General features: G+C 40.8%; 4 protein-coding genes and 1 pseudogene across 4 annotated transcripts in view; 4 read left to right on the top strand and 1 right to left on the bottom strand.

Moving 5' to 3' along the window:
- Nucleotides 1–7,220: 7,220 nt before the first annotated feature.
- On the top strand, nucleotides 7,221–7,866 carry LOC128298508 (uncharacterized; annotated as a pseudogene).
- Nucleotides 7,867–8,374: 508 nt separating this feature from the next.
- Nucleotides 8,375–9,017, top strand: LOC128298593 (uncharacterized). Its single transcript, XM_053034362.1, has 2 exons — nucleotides 8,375–8,614; nucleotides 8,676–9,017. Exons 1-2 carry the CDS (start codon nucleotides 8,375–8,377, stop codon nucleotides 9,015–9,017), a joined length of 582 nt encoding a protein of 193 aa, XP_052890322.1.
- A 563-nt stretch (nucleotides 9,018–9,580) lies between these two features.
- LOC128298528 (uncharacterized) lies at nucleotides 9,581–10,234 on the top strand. The gene is made up of 2 exons (XM_053034282.1): nucleotides 9,581–9,820; nucleotides 9,893–10,234. Exons 1-2 carry the CDS (start codon nucleotides 9,581–9,583, stop codon nucleotides 10,232–10,234), a joined length of 582 nt encoding a protein of 193 aa, XP_052890242.1.
- An 891-nt stretch (nucleotides 10,235–11,125) lies between these two features.
- Nucleotides 11,126–11,770, top strand: LOC128298526 (uncharacterized). The gene is made up of 2 exons (XM_053034280.1): nucleotides 11,126–11,365; nucleotides 11,429–11,770. Exons 1-2 carry the CDS (start codon nucleotides 11,126–11,128, stop codon nucleotides 11,768–11,770), a joined length of 582 nt encoding a protein of 193 aa, XP_052890240.1.
- An 8,031-nt stretch (nucleotides 11,771–19,801) lies between these two features.
- LOC128299637 (V-type proton ATPase subunit B) overlaps nucleotides 19,802–20,206 on the bottom strand; it is a 5,313-nt gene continuing 4,908 nt past the window's right edge. The window contains exon 4 of the mRNA XM_053035652.1: nucleotides 19,802–20,206. This exon is cut by the window's right edge and continues 3,164 nt beyond it. The gene's annotated coding sequence lies outside the window, so the exon portion shown is untranslated.

Here is a 20,206-nt window from a genome sequence, read left to right as displayed (position 1 = left end):
GTTACGCTGGTGTAAAATAAAGTAGAGAAAAGCATATACAAAAATAACTTCACTAACAAAACAATCGATAATGTTCTTTGAACCACTTCTGCCCACGCACACCACGATACCTTTACCGAATGCTACATAAAGACACACCGAAACCGAAAAAATGCAAATCAATAAAACAAAAACAAATTTCAATTACCTTTAAAAGCTTCCCAAACACTCCGCCCCGGCACGGTACGGCATTCCGTTCAGCAAGCTCAACCGAGCACGACCGAGCAATGGGAAATAATAATAACAGCTCCAGTAAAACTTTTGCCAAAAATCATCAGTTGCTGCCAGGAAAAAGCACAAGGTAATAAACTGAACGATAAAGCCCAACAGATCAAATGGGCACGATAGGTCGGGTAGCAAAATGGCTTCCAACGGGGGACAAAGAGAACCCTTAGGGCTCAATGGAATGTCCAGCTTAACGAACGAATTGTGACCAAGCGCGTAAACGGAAAAGAGGGAGAAAAAAATGGAAATAAATAAACAAATGGAAACTAATCCTGAAATCCTGATATTATTCTTTAACAGTACCGATTGCTGCATCCCTCACATAAGTTATCTACTGTGATCCCGAAAAAATAAAGGAAAAGTCACTTTCTAAGATTTTACGTTTAATTTAGAATTTCCACTTCACGCTGCAAGCGAATATTTTTATCCATATTTAAAAATACTTCTACCACAAAACATCCTTTTTTCTCTAGCCAAGGGAACTAGCAACTAGTATCAAGGTTTTTGTGTTATTTATTCCCGAATGATAGTACGGAAGAAATGGAACATCAAGAAAAACTTCTCCATGGAAACGAAACGGCACGCCTCTCAAAACATTACATTCGCAACAAAAACTCCATTTTGAGGGGTTGTGAGAAAAACACGATCGGGTATTGATATCGCGATACCGCCATTCATCATCAACCCTCCGGTATCCGAAAGCGACCATCCCCAAAACGGGGGGGAGATCAAAGCGACCCAATTCCGACCGCCAGCGTCCGGCAATGATCCAGCCCATCCGATAAGCAATGTCGCGGAAGTGGTTACGCTGAAAGGCTATTGTTTTTCCCATTACCAGATTTCTTTTCACCAATTTCGGAAGCCCCGCCGGGAGGGAAGATAAAACGTACAACGAAGAGAGAGCGAGAAAGAAAAGAAACCCTACACAAAGCAATAGACTACGACCCCACCGTAATGGTTGGGGACCGTAACTCTCAACACAGGAAGAAAACAAAACCACGCAAGCACCGCACGCACCGAGCTCTGTGAAAAGTTCGATTTTCCATTTCGATTATTTATCCCACTCATAAAACACAATTCCATTAGCGTGGCTGGGAGGGCGAGAATTTTTGCCGGGCAAAAGTCCTCAAGTGTGGAGAAAATGAAACCACAAAACCGAATGGGAAAGTGTCAAATTTGATACCAATCGACCGTTGTTGATGCGAACAGTCAAGATCCTGTTTTGGCGATGACTTTGGCCGCTCTCCTAGCGTGTGAGAGTGCGGTGAGTGGAGTGATCCAAGAAGGCACCGATGAGAAGAAGTTTAATCGTGACGATCGAAGAAAAGCATGGAAGCGTTTTCGATAGGGCGATAGGGGAAAGGTGATTACTACGCGAGCGCGGTTGGGCGAAGTGAAGCGAAACATTTTATTAAAACTTTTCATATTAACCAGCAGCTCAAATCGAAACGTCAAGCTGTTATCCCATCCAGACCCCAAAAGAGTGGTTGTTAAATATTGCCCGAATTAAAAACGAATACATCCGCATAACAGTGCCAACTTGATTACGCACCGGTTCGTGTAACGTAACCTTTACAAAGCGGTGGAATAAAGCGTACGCAGTTCGAGAATTAAATAACACTCAATAAACAAACGACACGCGTCGTGCGAGACAAAAAGCAACAAACGACCGTCAACAATGCGCCATCCTGTCGCACCATAAATCATATGTTATAGTTCCTGTGCTGGCTTATCGTGTATGGTTGTTCCCTGGAATAGTGGAGCGAGGTGGACACGTTTCATTGCGACCTGGAAGCGAGGCAGTGTGCAAGACGCGTAAATGTAATACAATTCGATTCTGAAGCCATCGAAACAAATCTTCTTATCCTCTACTGCTGTTCAATGTTGTTATTGTTGGGATTTTTTTTGCTCAGTTTCGTACACTCATGAACACTCGTCCACGGATATTTTTAGTCAACAAGCTACAGATAAAACTTCAATGTGAGTTGGCAGTGGACCGACTACGACTGGAAAGAAACTAAGAAGCTAACCTTCTGCTTCACTTTTACCCTTTATCGCAAAGCTATGCCACCGACGGCGTTAGACCATTCGTTTCGGATTCGCTTGCGGTAGAAGATTTATTGTCTCAAGCAGCTTTCGCTCAAATAGCGATGATCAATGTGTATGGAAATGGACGGCTTAAGTGGAGACATGTTATGTTAACCTTCCAGACAAAAAAAGCATATGCAGAACTATTTGATTCTATTTAAATTGTACTTTTTGCATGCTCTTAAAGTTTACCGAGATGGATGCGAGAAAATAAGTTAGAATAATAGACATGCATGACATCAAACATATTCAATTACTGTTGCTCAACCACTGACACAGATTTCTGTCACAATTTTCACACTATTTTGATACTGTATTGAGTAAAATAACAAGCTAAATTAAGCTAACAAAAAGTCGTCAATTTAATTTTCGAATTTTAATAAGGTTCTGCAGAGAAAACAGATAAAGAGCGAACATCAGCCAAAATCAGGTTAAAGGTATTTTAAACATTCAAAGCAAGCTAAGCAGAGGAATGTTTGGCATTGTACAAACATTGCCAGTATCCACCAATTTGGGGTCAGTTGGTCAACATGCTTCCACTAAGAATCTTATTTCACACTACCTTCAGTGCCGCCACGCAGATAAGCCGATAGCCTCACCTCCTGCAAGGTTGTTTGGGGAGAGTTCAAAAAGGGACGATAAAACTCGGGTTCTAAAAATACTGGTAGGTAGCTGTTTTTTGGAAATCAAAGAAAAACATCACAAAGCTTTCTTTAGAGAAAAAGGATAGAAGGAGCGATCGTGAAGATGGAGTTGTGTAAGATAATTGGCATTGTGCTTTACGAACGAATTGTGTAAAGTTGAAATAACTAAATATAAGTTAAATAAATAAAAAATATGCTTTAAACAAGTTCAAGAAAATTTAATATCAAGATGCATACACAATATTTATACCACGTCATGAAAAAGATACCGGACGATCCAGCTCGTAAACTCTTTTTAGGTCGTCTACATGGACAAAGGAGGCGTAGTAGGCCCAATTTGAGATGGAGTAATGGCGTTGATGTGTCCACCAGAAAGGCCGGAATAATGGAATGGCAGAAGATGGCGCTCGACCGTAAGCTGTTTCGAGACCGTTTGGAGCAGGCCAAGCGGTTGTAGTACGTGATAAGTAAGTGGAAGAAAAAAAGTTTTTTATTATATACTACTTATCGTTAATTCTTCATTATTACTCTCCAAAATCAACCAAAACCTCCTCCATTTACAGTCCCAATGAATACTGCAGAAATAAACTCGATAATATCCTGTTTGCAGATGCATTTCCTTAAACCCTACACTCGTTTGCCAATTATAATAACAATACAATTAACACTATTAAATCAACACACAAAATCATTATGCTTTAACAAAAAAAAGCATGGCTTCCTCTGAATGAGCACCGAATAATACAAAAATGCAGGAAGAGTCATAAAAGCTCCCATCACCGAGCAACAGCTTCATGCCCTCTTGCGTACATGAACTTTCAAGTGGATCGTGACCAAGCGGTGGCGTAATATTATTTTTTACCACTTTTAGGTATCAAACACACACACACAATATCCGCTGTATTCAGTGTAGGTAACGCTTCCGGAGAGTGCATCTTTTTCAGAGCAAACAAAATAGAACAACACTTCAGTAACCCAACTCACTTACGATTCAACAACAAGCTGACCATAAACATTTTTTCTTGCGGCCCCGTGTAGGGATGTTCATAATTTGTTAGTGTTGTCCTTTTTTTTTTCTTTTACGGTTTTACGCCTAAAAAATGTTACTCTACCGAAGGTGTGCTTGCTGGTTTCACCGCGTGTGTTACACTCCGGCTCCAACGCCGGGAGGAAAATTTGGGAAGTGAGATACGGGTGGTAAAAAATTGATAAAACTTTCCCCCAGTTTTGTTATGAACCGCGAACGATTTTTTTCTTCTCTCTCGCTGTGTGTGTGTGACATGCTGATTTCCCGCTCGACATCCGGGCCAGTACTTTATTTTGCACTTTCATATACCCATCATCATCCTTATGGACTGGTACTGAGCTAACGAAAAAAAAAACAAACTCCATATCCGTATGATAAAATGAAAAGTTTGCTTACAAAAAAATCATCAGTTTGTACCGATTGAAAGCACTTTGTTTGTGCAAGAATGTTTTTTTGCTGTGCGTATGTATCTGTATTTGCAGGTGTGCTACACAAAAACATCCCAATCATGACGAGCACGATCACGACGATGATGTTCACACGCTAAAACCGTACCGTTGAAGACCCTTTATACCTTCACATTCTTTTTTTCTTTCTCGTCCTTTTCATTCCTGTAAGTTCATACTCATGCGCAAAAAAAAACCAACCTCAAACCTGAGTTCTGTTTCTCGGCCGCAAAAGATTGCCGGTTTTTGTTGTGCCGGTGGTAGTCTGCTCAACAATCATCACCTTCCAAGCACAAAAATTGCTCCACCAACCGTACAAAACATGTGAACCGCCGTACGCTTCTTCCCGAGCCACCAGCCGAAAATAAAATGAAAAGTCTTTATTAATTTGATTGGCTGATTATTCTGTGCCCGCATCGACACCCACCGGTCGGTTGATGAGGTGTTTTGAAATGAAGCCAGTGAAGGAATTGAATTTGAATTCGACGCAAATTCCACTCCGCGTAACGCGTGCCTACCGACAGGGGGAAGGATCTTCCACATCCGTCACCGTTATTTCGGTAGCGTTAGAAGAGATCCACGGATTCCATCTCACTTCTTTGCTTGCTAGACGTACACGCACGCAAGCACATCCATCGTAGGTAGAATTTAATATTACAAGCTGATTACAAACGGTGCGTGAAAAGGCGTAAGAAACGTTTGCACGTTTGAGAATAAAAATATGATTAAACATTACCAGGAATTAGGTCGGTGTGCACGGTGGGTGGCAACTCCCACATGGCATGCATTCACGCACCTGCGCTTTTTCGCGGCACAGCTGGTGCCTGACTTGGGCGGGCAACATTTGCATCGGAAGTTGCACGGAAATTTAAAAACTTTTGCACAAAAGTGCTACAGTACAGTGGAATTCCGAAAAATGAAAAGATTCGTTAGAATGGCCACAGCTTGCGATCAGTTTATTGTTCGTAATGAGGGAGAAATTATTCCATTCACCTGAAACGAACAACTTTCGGCTCGTATAACTTGTCGGGAAGTCACATTGTTTCGTTCACGCTCTTCGTAAATGGATATATCCAGGAAATGGTTCATCGCCTCAAATAGGAACTCAACATGTCTTCCACGCGATGTATTGAGTGACGTTGTGACGTGCTACTTCTCCAAATTGGGAATATATGAATTTAACTGTTAATTTATACTTAGTGACACAACTCCAGGCGTAGGTCTAGGCCTACTATGTCTTTAACTTTATTTTCCCGAAGCTATATAGTCAGCTCTGCATTTGTATATAAGCTGGTCCTTCGTTGAAAGATCAATCTCGAACGATTTGATCGTTTATCTTACTTCTGATTTCGTTCCTATTGTTTGTTTTGTTTCGGACCAGCAACAGTCATGTACGAACGAGCAGAACCATACAGCGGGTCCGATTAGGTCGACCTCAGAAATTTGTGCATTCGAAAGTACACCCGTACAGTATCCGTATTAAACGGAACATTTTTTGTGCTATACCACGGTATTATCGGAAGTTGTGAGTGCCGCTCCAAACTCTAAGCATTATTACATCGAAAACAAATCACTGGAATCAACAATATTCTACGACTATTTCACGGAACGATTGTGAAAGATAACACTGTTGCTGTATGAGAAGAGTGATCCTCAATTACCAATCGAAAAATCGAGCTCCAAAAATAAAGGAAAACTTCGATATACATTGCAAGGAAAAGGAGTATATGAAGAAAATTAACGAAAATAGCTTAATAATAAGCATAGAAATAAATTTCAGACCAAAAAACCTATAAAAGTCTCCTATCATACTTAATAGACCGAACTACATTTATGTCCTCAGTAACACGACTCAGTAACTCGACCCAATCAGGAAAAAACACCGCTTAAATTTTTTTTCCGTAGCAACAAGGCCCAAAATATCAATCAATATCAATAAGAAAAAGTAAAAAAGATGTGGAAGAAAACTCCATTAGAATTTACTAAACCATTCATATTAATTCTTTAGCACTTTGGCTCAATATAAATGGCGCCAACTATAAATGAAAACTTTTCCTGAAAATTTAGATATTTATTCATCATTACACTGCTTGATTAAAACGCTATTTATGACACTTTCGTAAGAAGTTACATATCTTATTAACCTTACGTGTCATTTATTCCCATTTATGAGTAAAATTTAACTTACAATCGTAATCAACGACGTAAGTGATACAGCCATACGGTACAGATACAGATAGAAAACCGAAAACTGCAACCAAACAAGATGATCTTATGATTATTAATGTCATCAGCATTTTCATTAAAAAAACTCGTTTTTTATTCAGTTTTTCATTTCATTCACATTTAATTTTTTCATTCATTTTCATTTTTTTCATTTTCTGTTGGAAAGTTGATTAGGGCAACGCTTTCGGTTGACAATTGACTTGTGTTCAGAATTCTCGCATCAATCCACTACATATACTATCCGCACTGATAACAATCGCTCATGTTGTCAATCTGCTTGCTAGATAAACGCATGGAACTTACACATTTAATGTTAAACAGCTAATTAAATGAAATGTGACACATGAACTTCCGCAATCACAGTTGAAATCCTAAGCTTATGCAACGAACGGCAACGGACCTGCCTGATTATAAAACACGGTTATTGCATAAAAGTTATGCATGAAAATGGTTCACTTTCGCTGTATTTAATACTTCACCTGAACAATTATTTCCCATTTCATTGGTTGAGTGCGCTCCAACAACATGCACGGTTTAGTGGCATCGACAACCCGCACGATACGATCGTCTATCTTGCTGATGCTGACGGTGCTTGTGATGCAGCTTTGCTCCGACCCAGTAACGGTCATGTACGAACGGGTCGAACAACTTACAGGGTTCGAAACAGTCGACTTCAGGAATATGCGTACGCGAAAGTACAACCGAACAGTGACAGTGCTTAACGGGACGTTCGATTTATTTCAACCCTTGGATGACGATTACTCCGTAAGTATGGTGGCGGCCGTTCAATTGTGATTCGAAAAATTATATGAGTGTGATTTCGTTTGCAGTTTACCCTCCGGCTAGCCTACAGCCCATTAGGTAATAATCAGTTCATAGATTCACCCTTTCGCTTGCCGTTGCAAAGATGTGCCAGTTCCTAAACACCACCTATCGAGACTATCGGGAGTTTTACCGAAATACGACGAACTTTCCGGACGTTGGTACGTGCCCTATGGAAGCAAAGCAGTATTATATGAGAAATAAGGTGCTGGATGCAAAACTAATCAACAATTATTTCAAAGCAGGCTTGTGGAAAGTTACGCTATCATTGTTTGGAAAAGGCGATCCACAAATACCTCTCGCTACAGGATACATGCTTTTCAAAGCGTCACATGAAGGAGCGTTTTAATAAAAGGTAAAAAATGGATTCGCCAGTCGTTTAAATCATGATTTATCGCTATTTTCACATTAAACGGAAAGTGTTTGATCTTGTATGGTAAATTATTTCTGAGTCATATTCGAGAAACCTCAACAGTTCTCCGTCTTTTAAGAGCTTTTTATTTTTGCTTGATGTTCTTGTACCTTGTCATTGATACAGATGAATTACTTTTTACCGGTTACAGCTATAAAGTCACCAGCTTGATAGACTTTTATAAATAATTCGACTTGTATAAAACAGTAATCCTATAGCAATAACACACATGAACTTCAGCAATCACACGATCGCAATTAAAATCTACAATAACACACATGAACATCAGCAATCGTACGACATTAAAATTATTAAAAACAACAACGAACGAATAGATGGCTTTGTACACGCCAATCATATCCTGTCGAAGGGTTTATATAAACATTGTGTTCTTCACCTAAACACAGCCATTTCTCATTACCTTGTTTGAGTTCGCTTTCACAACATGTACGGTATAGTTGGATCAACCATCCGCACGATTCGATCGTCCATCTTGCTGATGCTGGCGATGCTCGTGGTGGAGCTGTACACCGGTCGAGTAACGGTCATGTACGAACGGATAGAACAGCACAAAGGCTTCGATCTTGTCGATTCGAGAAATATTCGTATCCGAAAGTTCAACCGAACTCTTTCCGTGCTGGACGGGACGTTTGAATCTTTTAAAGATTTAGATGACGATTACTACGTAAGTATACTGGCGGCAAAATTGCTATGAATTATTCTTAACTGTGTGATAATTGTTGCAGTTTATGATCCAGCTGTCATACAGTACCCTGGGTAACAATCAGTTCATAGATTCACCGTTCAAGCTGCCGTCGCAGAAGCTGTGCGAGTTCACAAACACTACCTACCGAGAGTATCGGGAGTTTTACCGAAACACGACGAACTTTCCGGACGCTGGTGTGTGCCCCATTGAGGCAAAGCTGTATTACGTCAGAAATCAAAAGCTGAATGCAAACTTATTTAACGATTATTTCCGGGCAGGGTTGTGGAGGATATCTGGCGGCTTGTATGAAAAGAGCAATCCAAAAGTATCCGTCTTCGAGGGGGCTATGTATTTTCGGGTATCACGCGATGGACATTTTTAACAATAAATTAACTTCAAGTTAAGTTAAAATAAATTCTTCCTGGAACTGTTGTCTTTTCAAATGGTTTTCCGCTTCTCTACCGTTCCTAAGAGGTACATTTAACTCGAAATTTTATACGACGTCTACAAATACCAATGCTCCTTGTTTCAGGCACTGTCTAAAGTTGAATGCATCTAAATGAAACAAAATGTTATTGACAGAAAGTTGTGAATTTTTGTTGAGTGTTTCTTGAAGTTTTCGTATCATTTTCGTACTAGATTGATAACAGGAATTAGCAATCATTCATTAGCTTGATAGAAAGCCACCTACTAAACTACCGTCACACAACTAACCAAATTCAATAAAACACACATAAACATCAGTTATCGCACGATCTCAATCTAAATGAGTAGCTTGCTTATAGGGAATATACTGATTGATTCAATCACTCGCATATTACATTTGCACCCAATTACACCCTTGGCACGTGCATCAAAACGTGAATTATATTTTTCTATTCATTTATTCCAATAAGCATCCAGACCACATTGCCTCACAACAGCATTCTAGTTCAGTTGACCAAGATGTACGGTTTCGTGGAAACAACAATCCGCCCGATTCGATCGTCCATCTTGCTGATGCTCGCGATGCTAGTGGTGCAGCTTTGCTCCGGCACGGTGACGGTCATGTATGAACGTGCAGAACAGCTCATGGGATACGATTTAATTGACTCCAGAAATTTGCGCACCCGAAAGTACAACCGTACAACATCCATCTTAGACGGAACTTTTGATGTTTTTCAAGACCTGGGTGACGATTACTACGTAAGTATGGTGAAGGCAAAAGTATTGAGATGCAAATACAATCAATTATCCGTTTGTTATGTTATGTTGCAGTTCACAGTACAGTCGGCGTACAGTCGGTTGGGTAATAATCAGTTCATAAATTCACCCTTTCGATTGCCGTTGCAAAAGATGTGCCAGTTCCTGAACACCACCTATCGAGACTATCGGGAGTTTTACCGAAACATATCCAACTTTCCCGACGTCGGTACCTGCCCGGCGCTTGCAAAGCAGTATTACATCCGAAACCATGTCCTGGAGGCAAGATCAATCAACAAATACTTCCAGGCGGGATTGTGGAAGATCACAATGATTATGTTTAAGAGCACCAATTTGGATCGGCCCATCTACAAAATAGAGCTTCTTTTCAGAGTGTCACGCGAAGGGTTGTTCTAATGTAAAACCAGCTTTACTGCAGGTGGGAATAGCTGTTATTTAGAAGATCACTAACGATCGCAGTAGCATATTTATTTCAAACAGCACAGCGTAAAACTACGATGAAACATGGGAAACAATTCGGGAAGTAATAATTATATTTAATATAAATATATGCTATGAAATACTGTAGTACGCAGAAACAAAAAAGCAATGGAAACAAATTAACAAATAAAAAAACATAATTAAATTGAATTGAAGAAATCCTTCAGCAAAAATTGACAACCGGAGTAAACGGATTGCTTTAATATTATTTACCATTATCTGAGTTAGTGCGTAAAGAGTTTCTATTGGGGCCATCATTCCGACACAATGGTAACGGTCAGGGTTTCTCACAAGTATATTTGAGAATGTACACAATATGTGTGTTTGGTTATAAATTATGCTTGAGCTTATTCCTATATCAGCTAAATAGCTATATAATATGTAGCATTACAACATAAAATATATTAATATTATACAGATATTATAATATAAGTTTATTGCTATTGGTTTATTGGAGTATTTACATTTAAATATAAGCTAATACGGCTTTTGAAGAATATTTTCAAAAAACATGCTCTTAATAGGGAAGTAACTAGTTCCCATTTCCTACCACCACGGGTTTAAACAATATAATAATTGCTATCAATACGTTTTGAGGTAATTACATTGTTGCTTATGGCCCGTGTTTTTAACTTGCGTGTTGATTATCCGATACAGCACGCAATAGATGAACGATTATTACATTTACACTCACTTTGCCCATCGACAACTGTATCAAAATGTGACTGTTGGCTCATTATTCTCTATATTGTATTCTTCACTCGAGCAACCTTTTCTCATTACCTTGTTTGATTTCGTTTTAATAACATGTACGACTTAGTGGAACCGACAACCCGCACGATACGATCGTCCATCTTGCTGGTGCTGACGTTGCTAGTGGTGGAGCTGTACACCGGTCCAGTAACGGTCATGTACGAACGGGTCGAACAGCTTAAAGGGTACGACATAGTCGACTTTAGGAATATTCGTACGCGAAAGTACAACCGAACAGTGGCAGTGCTTAACGGGACATTTGACTCATTTAAAGAGCTAGGAGACGATTACTCCGTAAGTATGTAAACCGAATAGCAACCAATCTTTCTCACGCGCGTTTGTGTTATGTTTTTACAGTTCAAAGTTCAGATGGCGTACAGCAGGTTGGGTAATAATCAGTTCATAAATTCGCCCGTTCGGTTGCCGTTGCAAAAGATGTGCAAATTCCTAAACACCACCTATCGAGACTATCGCGAGTATTACAGATACACAACGAACTTTCCCGACGTGGGCGCTTGCCCGGTAGAGGCGAAACAGTACTACATCAAAGATCAAGTGCTGGATGCAGACATATTCGACGATTTTTTAAAGTCGGGACTGTGGAAGCTCTCATTGCATTTGTATGAGAGCATCGATCTAAAAATACCTGTCACCACAGTAGACTTACTGTTTCAAGTGTCACGCGAAGGGTTGTTTTAATGTAAAGTTAGCTTCAGTACTGGTCGGAGCTTCAATTATTTGGTTGATAAGTAAAAATCTCTGTTGCGTACTTATTGCTGACAGCGAAGCCTTACTTAAAAGAATTAGCAAAACACTGTAATAAAAACAATATCAATAAATTTTCTCTGAAAAAAAACCAACTCAACTAGATTGATGCTTTGAGTGATGAAGGAGTTACATTACATATTACACAAATTATGAAGATATTTCTGATATAGCTGCTACTACATCTGTTCGTGGTATCTACACTTTTAATAAGGACATATTTCAACTCGTTTAATACTTGTCGAGTACAGCACGATATAGATGAACGATTAAAACATTCAGTTTATTTTAATATTTACTCAAAAATACGAAAAGCCCGAACAGTTCAAAGGATACAAACCCGCCGACTATAGAAATATTCGAACAAGAAAGTACAACCACACAATCCTCGACCAAACATTTGATCTACATTAAGAATTAGATGACAATTATTATGTTCTATTAAATAATAAAAGATTTTGGATCGTGATAAAGCACAGGAACTCAATTAACACTTGCGTCGGTGGCACGCAGAGCTCTCCAAGAACAGTTAATAAGCTTCAGAATCACTTATTTCATCTCTGGCACCTCTCACGTATGCTTCATATTCCAAATATATTCCACTGAATCAATTCATCAGTGAACAAAAGCTTGTGAACAGCTTTTCAGATTGTAATATGCTTCCGGGAAGTTTTTTTATCACGTCCTTAAATAGTTTTTATCATTATGAAGCTGTTCCATGTACCTGGCAGCAATTTAATTGATGGTAAAAAATGGATTACCCTACAAAATCCACTTACCACTCCACAACGACTTACAGAATGCAGAATCTACTTGAAAAAATAGCGACCTTTCACATCCATCGACCGAGTAGCACTTGCCACCACATAAATGCTATCATTATGGGTCTGTCTACCTTCCAGTTGAGGTCTGGTTAGTGACTATGACCGACATAAATCCAGCTCTTGACCACAAATCTTCAAAGGAGACGATTTCATTCGTGACCTGTCACTCATTTGGTCGAGTTTTAAAATTTAACAGCACCCCAATAATAAAAAACGCCACTGCTAGTTCCACCCAACATCAGTGAAGCGTTCGGTCCCGCCCCGCGTCAGTCATTTTTCGGTAAGGAGTTATTTAATTTCGTTCTAATTTAAAGTTTTAATTGCCGATTTAGTTTTTTTTTGCTACGTGTTCTGTTTGTGTCTCTTTTCCGTGTATTTTCGGCTCACTGCGCATTGGGCTGATCCTGCTGGACCGGTTGTAAGTGGACAATTTTTTTCACCCTTTTTTTGTTGTGTTCCTTCTCTGAGGGTTATGCGCGGTGCGTAAGGTAAGCGGTGGAAGTATCGTCAATCACACGCAAAACCTCGCCCGGAAACGGTTCCCGGACCTCGCCGTAAGATGTCCCAGTGAGATCGTAAACTTTGCAACGGCAACGGTTTTTGTTTTCGTTCATATCCATGCGATAGACCTGGGATTTAATTCAAATTTGTTTGTTTTTATCTACTCAACAACCATTCCACCCCTAAATTCAATCAATGTACGCTTGGGTACATCATTTGAGCTGATGAGATCTCGTTTCCAGTTAACTTAAAGAGCCGTAAAATGAGGTGGCAAACTCCGCCGAAGCTGAACCTTTAGCTGCGAGGGATGAACTTGCGAAAAAAAATGGAAAACTTCCAAAATCTTCTGCCCTTAATGAGAATCGAAGTAGTGATGGGGTTAGATTTAGTTAAAAACAAGATGTTTGTATAAAATAATAATAATAATAAATACAAGTTATTCTCATCCTAAATCTCGTCTAAATCTTCGTGTAATACCTTACAAACTTTGAAAAAAGAAAACTCGAAAGGATAATAAAACGGAACGACAACCATATCCCAAATCTGTTCCGCATCAACTCCGCTTGACAAACTGCCACACGGCACACCGTAACCCGCTTGATCCTGCTCACCTTGAAACTATCTGTGGACACCATCCACCAAACGTTGGATCTCACACGTCAATTGACACCGGTAGTTCGTAAAACTGTCTTAATTTTCCACCGCATCCATCGCACAATGGTGTGACACTCGTGCCTTAACCGTTAACCCTTGTCAAACCGTGCGTCGTCTGACCCTTCAAATCGCTCTCAACCGCCATTGGCGTCCCACACCGGACTCATTGGGCACCGATGCACGAACCCCTAGTGTCAATTCAGGGTGAAAAACTGATGCCGGGTTTCGTTTGAAATGTTTCCACTCGATTGCCCATAACCGAATCAATCCTTTCGCCCTTTGGTGTCGGACCTATCACAACCAAGGACTGGGTCCCGCACTTAATGGGGATAATTTTTTAAACCGAAAACTGACTACTTCCAGAGGGTGAGTTAATTTCAGCTATGGCAGCTTACCGAAACCGTCACACGTTGCGGATGAATTTTCCACCACCCCGAATCCGATCAAACGATCATCCGTCAGGTGGGTCAGATTTCTTCCTGCGGTGACATTTACTGAGTGCTTTCGATGGAATACAACTTGCACGCGCACTCATCCGGAAGAGTCGTAACGACTCTGGCCGGAGGCTTTTCCACGTGATGGCTTACAGATTTTTCCATCCTGTTTCTCCCTAGCTCCTCCTATCAAAACAGCTTCTTTAATGGCGTTTAGCATGTCGTTTTAACGACAGTTTGATTGTTCGTTCCTTAAACAGAGGCGTCCCTTGCACGTACCCTGTGCCATCTACCCAATCTACTCCTTCTTTCGCAACTCGCTACCAAAGGATGTCTTCAACGGTGTTTAGTAGAGAAAAAACGGCACATGTATGGACATAAGGTATGCTTGCGCGCTACACATCCATCAACGAATTCCATTTCCCCACCATTCGGGATCGTTAGCTGGGACACACGAAAAAACCACAACGGACCACCCATACCTTGCCACCCTTTTTGCGACGTTCCTTCAGCACGATCGGTGCCCGAAATTGTGGCGACCAGACCGCACGACCGCCTCCTAACACGGAAAGCAATAAAACAAGGATTAAAATGGCACACAGGCTCACCCCATGCGGTGCTTTGTGCCACGCTGTACACCGCGCCAAATAGTCAAGATTTTTGACATTTTTTTTTCTGTGGTTCGAGGGGTAACTTTACTCTCCTTGCTACACTTCTTACTCGTATCTCAATTTGTTTATTCCCCGGTTTATTTCACCGCCTACTCACGGAGTGTTTCAATTGTTTCTCTCCCATCGCACGCCCGACAGGAACGCCAAGCAGGATAGACTTTCAGCAGCAAAGGTAGGATAAGGTTTTACACACTAATGCACCCATCACCGCCCACCACACGAATGCTCAATTTGCGCCTCGCTCCGCCAAAGTGGGAGAGATGTTTTTTTTTTTCCTTTCCAACTCAAATTGAAACCATCATGCCATTTATGTTCGCGCGGCATTGCTCGAACGCCGGTCGAGCTTTTTCACCGTTGGCGTATTTGAGGGTGCCTCGAAAATGCTACCCCAGTGACAGCAGCGCATCGAACCGGAAGCGGATTGGGAGGGCAGATGATTGGCGCATCGTATCCACATGCATGTGCCTACATTCCTCGTACGCTACAAGGACATGTTGTCAGCTTTTGGAAGAATTCAATTTCGCGCACAAGGTTACTACGGCGACCCCACACGACCCAGGCCCCCACCGTTAGGGGGAGGAACGACATTTTTCTCAGCATCTGCGCAAACAACGAACGTCGTCAGCCTCCATCCCAGCACTGCTGCAACCGGCTGAGTACGCCCGAGATGACAGACGGGAGAAATGCAATATTTAAATCCCACCGTTTACGTTTACACGCCACCGAATGGAACGAACACAGCAGGCAACAACGAACGACCTGACGATAGTTTTATTTGCATAAACAGGAGGCAGTTGGAATATTTACACACCACGGAACGCGCGCGCGGTAAGCTAAGGGAACGAATTTATTAGAGCGGTGGGAACAACCGCCGAGAAGTTCGTTTCGATTTGTTCCCCGGGCACAGGAATAAACGAGGTTAATTGGATTTGGCGGGCAAATTGTCACATCGTCCAAAGAGTTACAAAGGAATCGCTTTTTTATGGCCGTAAGGAGTTGCTGAGATGGCGCTTTAAGCTTCGCTAATGGTCAGCTTTAAAAGCAAATGAGTTTGCTCAAAGTAATCTTCTGTAGTGTATGTAGAACAGTGTTTTAAAGACCTATTGGACATGGGAATAGTTTAGGCATACTTACACCTTCTAGTATTTTATGTAAAAACAAAATAAAGCTCATGTAGTGTTGAACTCAAAATTGTCTAAAAGGACCATCAATGTTGTAGGATAAATTCGATATTTTATTGAAGAAGGTACGAACACTAAATTATCCTTTTTAAAGCTTTGTTAGAACTAATCGAGATCGCATCAGAATTCTTTCAATAGTAGTAATCCAAACATGAAAGTCACTATACCTGGTACAATGAAGTGTTAGACAACATTAATTAAAGGATCGCTGGATTGAGAACCTTGACGAGTCCTCTTCAGCTTAAATACTATTTTGTGTCATTAACAAACTTACATTCTCGTTTTCTTCGCTTTTGAAAATTGTGGTCAGTACGAGCATGACCTGTAGGCAGAGTATGCTAGTTTCACTGATAAGACAAAGAGTCGAAGATAAGAAGACATAATGTGAAGACAGGGACAACATCAGACAAGGATACTGTTCTTGAGCACGACCTTCAAGATCTACTGTACAATGATCTTATCACTGTGAAGCATGTTTGAAGATCCACATGGTAGAGTTCTTCTGGATCTTTTAAATAGGAACAAGAGGCAAAGTAGCAAGTTGTGATAGCTAGATTGATCATGTTGATCAGTAGCTCCAAAAATAGGAGGAAATAACGAAGAACGATTTTATCGGTAGCTTATGCAATATTATCAAAATATCTAAACATCTAGCAGGCCATGATAATAAAGAATTGAGAAAAGTAAAGCGTATTTCAACTCCATCGTTCTCCTGACAATCCCAGGACGATTCTTTCCCTCGATAGCATTCCCAACTAGAAGAATCTGTAGAGTTGACGCCATGAGAACTGCTGCTGAATATTGCGAAATTCAAGAATAAAGGGATGAGGTCACTAGATCATTCTCCCAACTCAAATTAATTCTTTTACCGGTACCGCTCTTTGCAAGGATAACATTCATATTTGCATGTCTCATCAGATCATTTCCACCACCTGTTGTTTCGACGAACAACATATTTTAATAATTGGAAATGTGTTCTTCTGCACATACCGTGTACAGTCTACAAGTTCTCCCATGATCTCAACACCCCCCCAAGAAAATACAAAGCGAAACTTCCCTCCTAATACACGAAACGAAACTTGGTTTGCTCAAAGTATTTCCAAACCATCATTCTTGTGAATTTGGATGTTTGCCCTGTACTCACGAATTCTCCGCCGACTGCCGGCAAATAATAATAATAGTAATGCAGAAAAAAATACGTCAGGAAAGTTCCGTTCTCTACCGTGAACTTTCCAATATGAAAAGTTCTCAAAAACTCACCAATAACCCAGAACAACCAATAAAGAACGGATATTGAAACCAATCAGCCAATCATCATACCAATTCATGCAAATGTCTGACCGATCGTGAGCTGGTTACAACCACACACCCTGGAAGACGAAGCCAAGAAGTGATTGAACGTTAAACTTTTTGCTTTGCTCTCGCGATTTTTATCAAACGTGGGAACGATTGGAACTTCCACGACCAAATACTTGCCGATGCCGGTGATGGTAACAAAAGTTTGTGGTCGTTTCATAAATTTTACAATCGCCTCTTTTGCGGTTTTGCTGTAAGAGGAAGCTGTGGGTGGGTGTCGGAATGTTGATGCGAAACGTTACGAAACAAATTCCCATCGAGTGGAGTTTGGGTGCTGGCTTATAAACTATAGAAATCATTTTAAAACCAAGGAAATACAGCAGTAATAACATTGATAATCAAACGTAAAAGTGTATTAATTAAAGAAAGCTGAAGAAGAAGTTGAGTCTCTCAGACTTTCCACGGCAAAGTGCAATCCCTGCAACACTTTGGCCAACACAAGTTTCAATGAGTGTGGCATAAATTTGCATAAGCTTTGCAGTATTGACCCGCTTAATAATGTTCGGATCAACTCCCTCCTAAATCCTCCTTTCCCAAGTTCCCACCGCGCGAAGAACTCTTTAAAAGCGGACCCCCATTTTGCCCATCAAATCGTAATTTGGTTCGCACCATTTTCTACTTAAACCGTTCACAGACAACTTCCAGCCGCACCGGTAGCAGATTAAAAAGCCATTAGCTTATTTCTTAGTGGAAAGTGGTTTAAAAATGTTTAAAGGCACTCATACATACACACTTTCTCTCCGAATCACTTTCTGGCGAAACTTCTCGAAACTTTCCCGAGTGCCTCCGTCGCACCGTGTTGTCTGGTCTGTCGATAATTTTTCCATAATTTATTCCCACTCATCGGCGCGTTTCAGATATCCTCCCAACACACACATGTATATATCCAATACCATCTTTAGATGGGCCAAATCAATTCCCGACTTCGCGCCAACGACAGCTTCCAAAAATACGCCAGATGATGAACAAACATTCCTCGTCCGTTCACCAAAGGTAAACATTTTCAAAGCATTCCCCACACGATCTCTGTCACTGTGTGATGGTGGTAAGGTGTTTTCTCTTTAAGTCACTCCACAAACTTCGCAAAGCTCTTATGGCACCTTAGACGAGTCAGAGCACTCAAGTGCATGGGAAAGGAAAAATTGACAAAAACGAATCGCTAACCCCACAACTAGGGGACATTCGTTTTTCTTCTTTAAATAAACGCGATTTGAACCAACAGCTGCACTGCCCCGTTCTGCCAAGGACCAACATCTTTCGTCACGCACCATTCGCGTTGGCCCCGGAACGGAACGGAAGAAATATCCAAACAGCAAACACAAAACCCTACGGCGCGTACGCGAATGGGGAATTGAACTGCTGTTGCTAAAAAGGTCGACAGATCGACCACTGATGCAGCGAGGACCCGCTTTGCTCCACACATATTTATCTTTGTGTGTACGCTTTTGTTGATGTGGAACCGCTTTTTTTCACAGAAACTTCCACGTGCGAACCCAACCCGCCAGCATGGCAAGTTGTTGATTGACTTGAAGTCAGCAGGGTATAAATCGTACCTTCGAAGGAAAATCAACAAATCGCAAGGGGTGTTACAATGACTCTATTTTTGGGGCTTCCAAAGTAGATGAAGCAGATTGATCACGCACATGGAGAAGAACTCCAACTAAATCCCAGAACTATCTGGGGATTTATACGAATTATTTTCGGAAAACAATCGTAAAAGGTTCTCTTGCCGTCGTAAACGATCCTCCTCAACATTGGGAACGATCGGGAGTAGAATTGAGCACAAACTTGGAAAAACACAATAACCATCTCAGTAAATTCCATCAATTCGTGAGCATTGTGAATAGCAATTAAAAGTTCTCGCGTTCAGGTTCTTACCCAACTAATCTTTCGGAACATCCTTGACGTATAGAGCTGCATATCTAACCTGGACAAACTGATAATGAAATAATAGTCTAGCTATAGCTATACTCTAGCCCAGCCTAGATATCTAGCTATTTAGGTTTTTGTACCAATTGAGACGACTTCAACCTGCAGGATGTCCTCGCCAAAGATTCCTTAATGGACAACAAGGTCCATCAGATATTCCAAGCTACTTTAAAGAATGCTCTGCACCAATGTTACTGAATACGTCGAAGTCCATCAGACTGAACCTAATAGTTGTTCAACGACTCCTCTTCGAGTTTTCGCACAAAGTCGTCCAATTTGATTCAGTGTCTCTCCTACTGCTATTGTCCGGGTTGAAGAGAATTTATGTGTACTGCAGCTGAGAACATGTTGTCCTTCCTTGGGATTCCTACAATCACCATTTATGCATGCTAATAGAAATACACACACATTTGTCGATTTTACACTTTATTCTTATCATTCTCAACGATGGACCTAATACAGGATGACATATCTGCACACTTAAAACATCTGCACTTGCGCGTACCGCCACAGTGCCTTCGCACCTTTCAGCTATGTGAACGTTGTTTTTTTCTGTATATACTTGTGTGTGTGTATTGTTTTCTGTTTTTTTTGTTTCCGTTTAATTTGTTGCATTGTTGATCGTGTGTAGTGGATAATTATACAGCAATAATATTTGTTACATTTACGCTAACTCTTTACCGTTTCTCGCTATCGCTTCCCCCCATATTCCGATTATACTTTGTCGCGGTTGTGATTCGCGGAAAACGTTATGCAAAAACACAGTCTACTGTTACCCTCCAGCCCGGTAGGGCGAATGCTGGTATCCTCTACCGGGTGC

The sequence above is a fragment of the Anopheles moucheti genome, chromosome 2, assembly GCF_943734755.1.
Source record: "Anopheles moucheti chromosome 2, idAnoMoucSN_F20_07, whole genome shotgun sequence".
In the NCBI taxonomy this organism is placed as follows: Eukaryota; Metazoa; Arthropoda; class Insecta; order Diptera; family Culicidae; genus Anopheles; species Anopheles moucheti.
This window is presented reverse-complemented; position numbering and strand designations above follow the sequence as displayed.

Bases quoted from the DNA above. Each gene is read 5' to 3' on its own strand.
- LOC128298526 (XM_053034280.1), top strand. From the start codon at position 11,126: ATGTACGACTTAGTGGAACCGACAACCCGCACGATACGATCGTCCATC. The intron at 11,366-11,428 runs GTAAGTATGTAA...ATGTTTTTACAG, and splicing joins AGCTAGGAGACGATTACTCC to TTCAAAGTTCAGATGGCGTA.
- LOC128298528 (XM_053034282.1), top strand. From the start codon at position 9,581: ATGTACGGTTTCGTGGAAACAACAATCCGCCCGATTCGATCGTCCATC. The intron at 9,821-9,892 runs GTAAGTATGGTG...GTTATGTTGCAG, and splicing joins ACCTGGGTGACGATTACTAC to TTCACAGTACAGTCGGCGTA.
- LOC128298593 (XM_053034362.1), top strand. From the start codon at position 8,375: ATGTACGGTATAGTTGGATCAACCATCCGCACGATTCGATCGTCCATC. The intron at 8,615-8,675 runs GTAAGTATACTG...TAATTGTTGCAG, and splicing joins ATTTAGATGACGATTACTAC to TTTATGATCCAGCTGTCATA.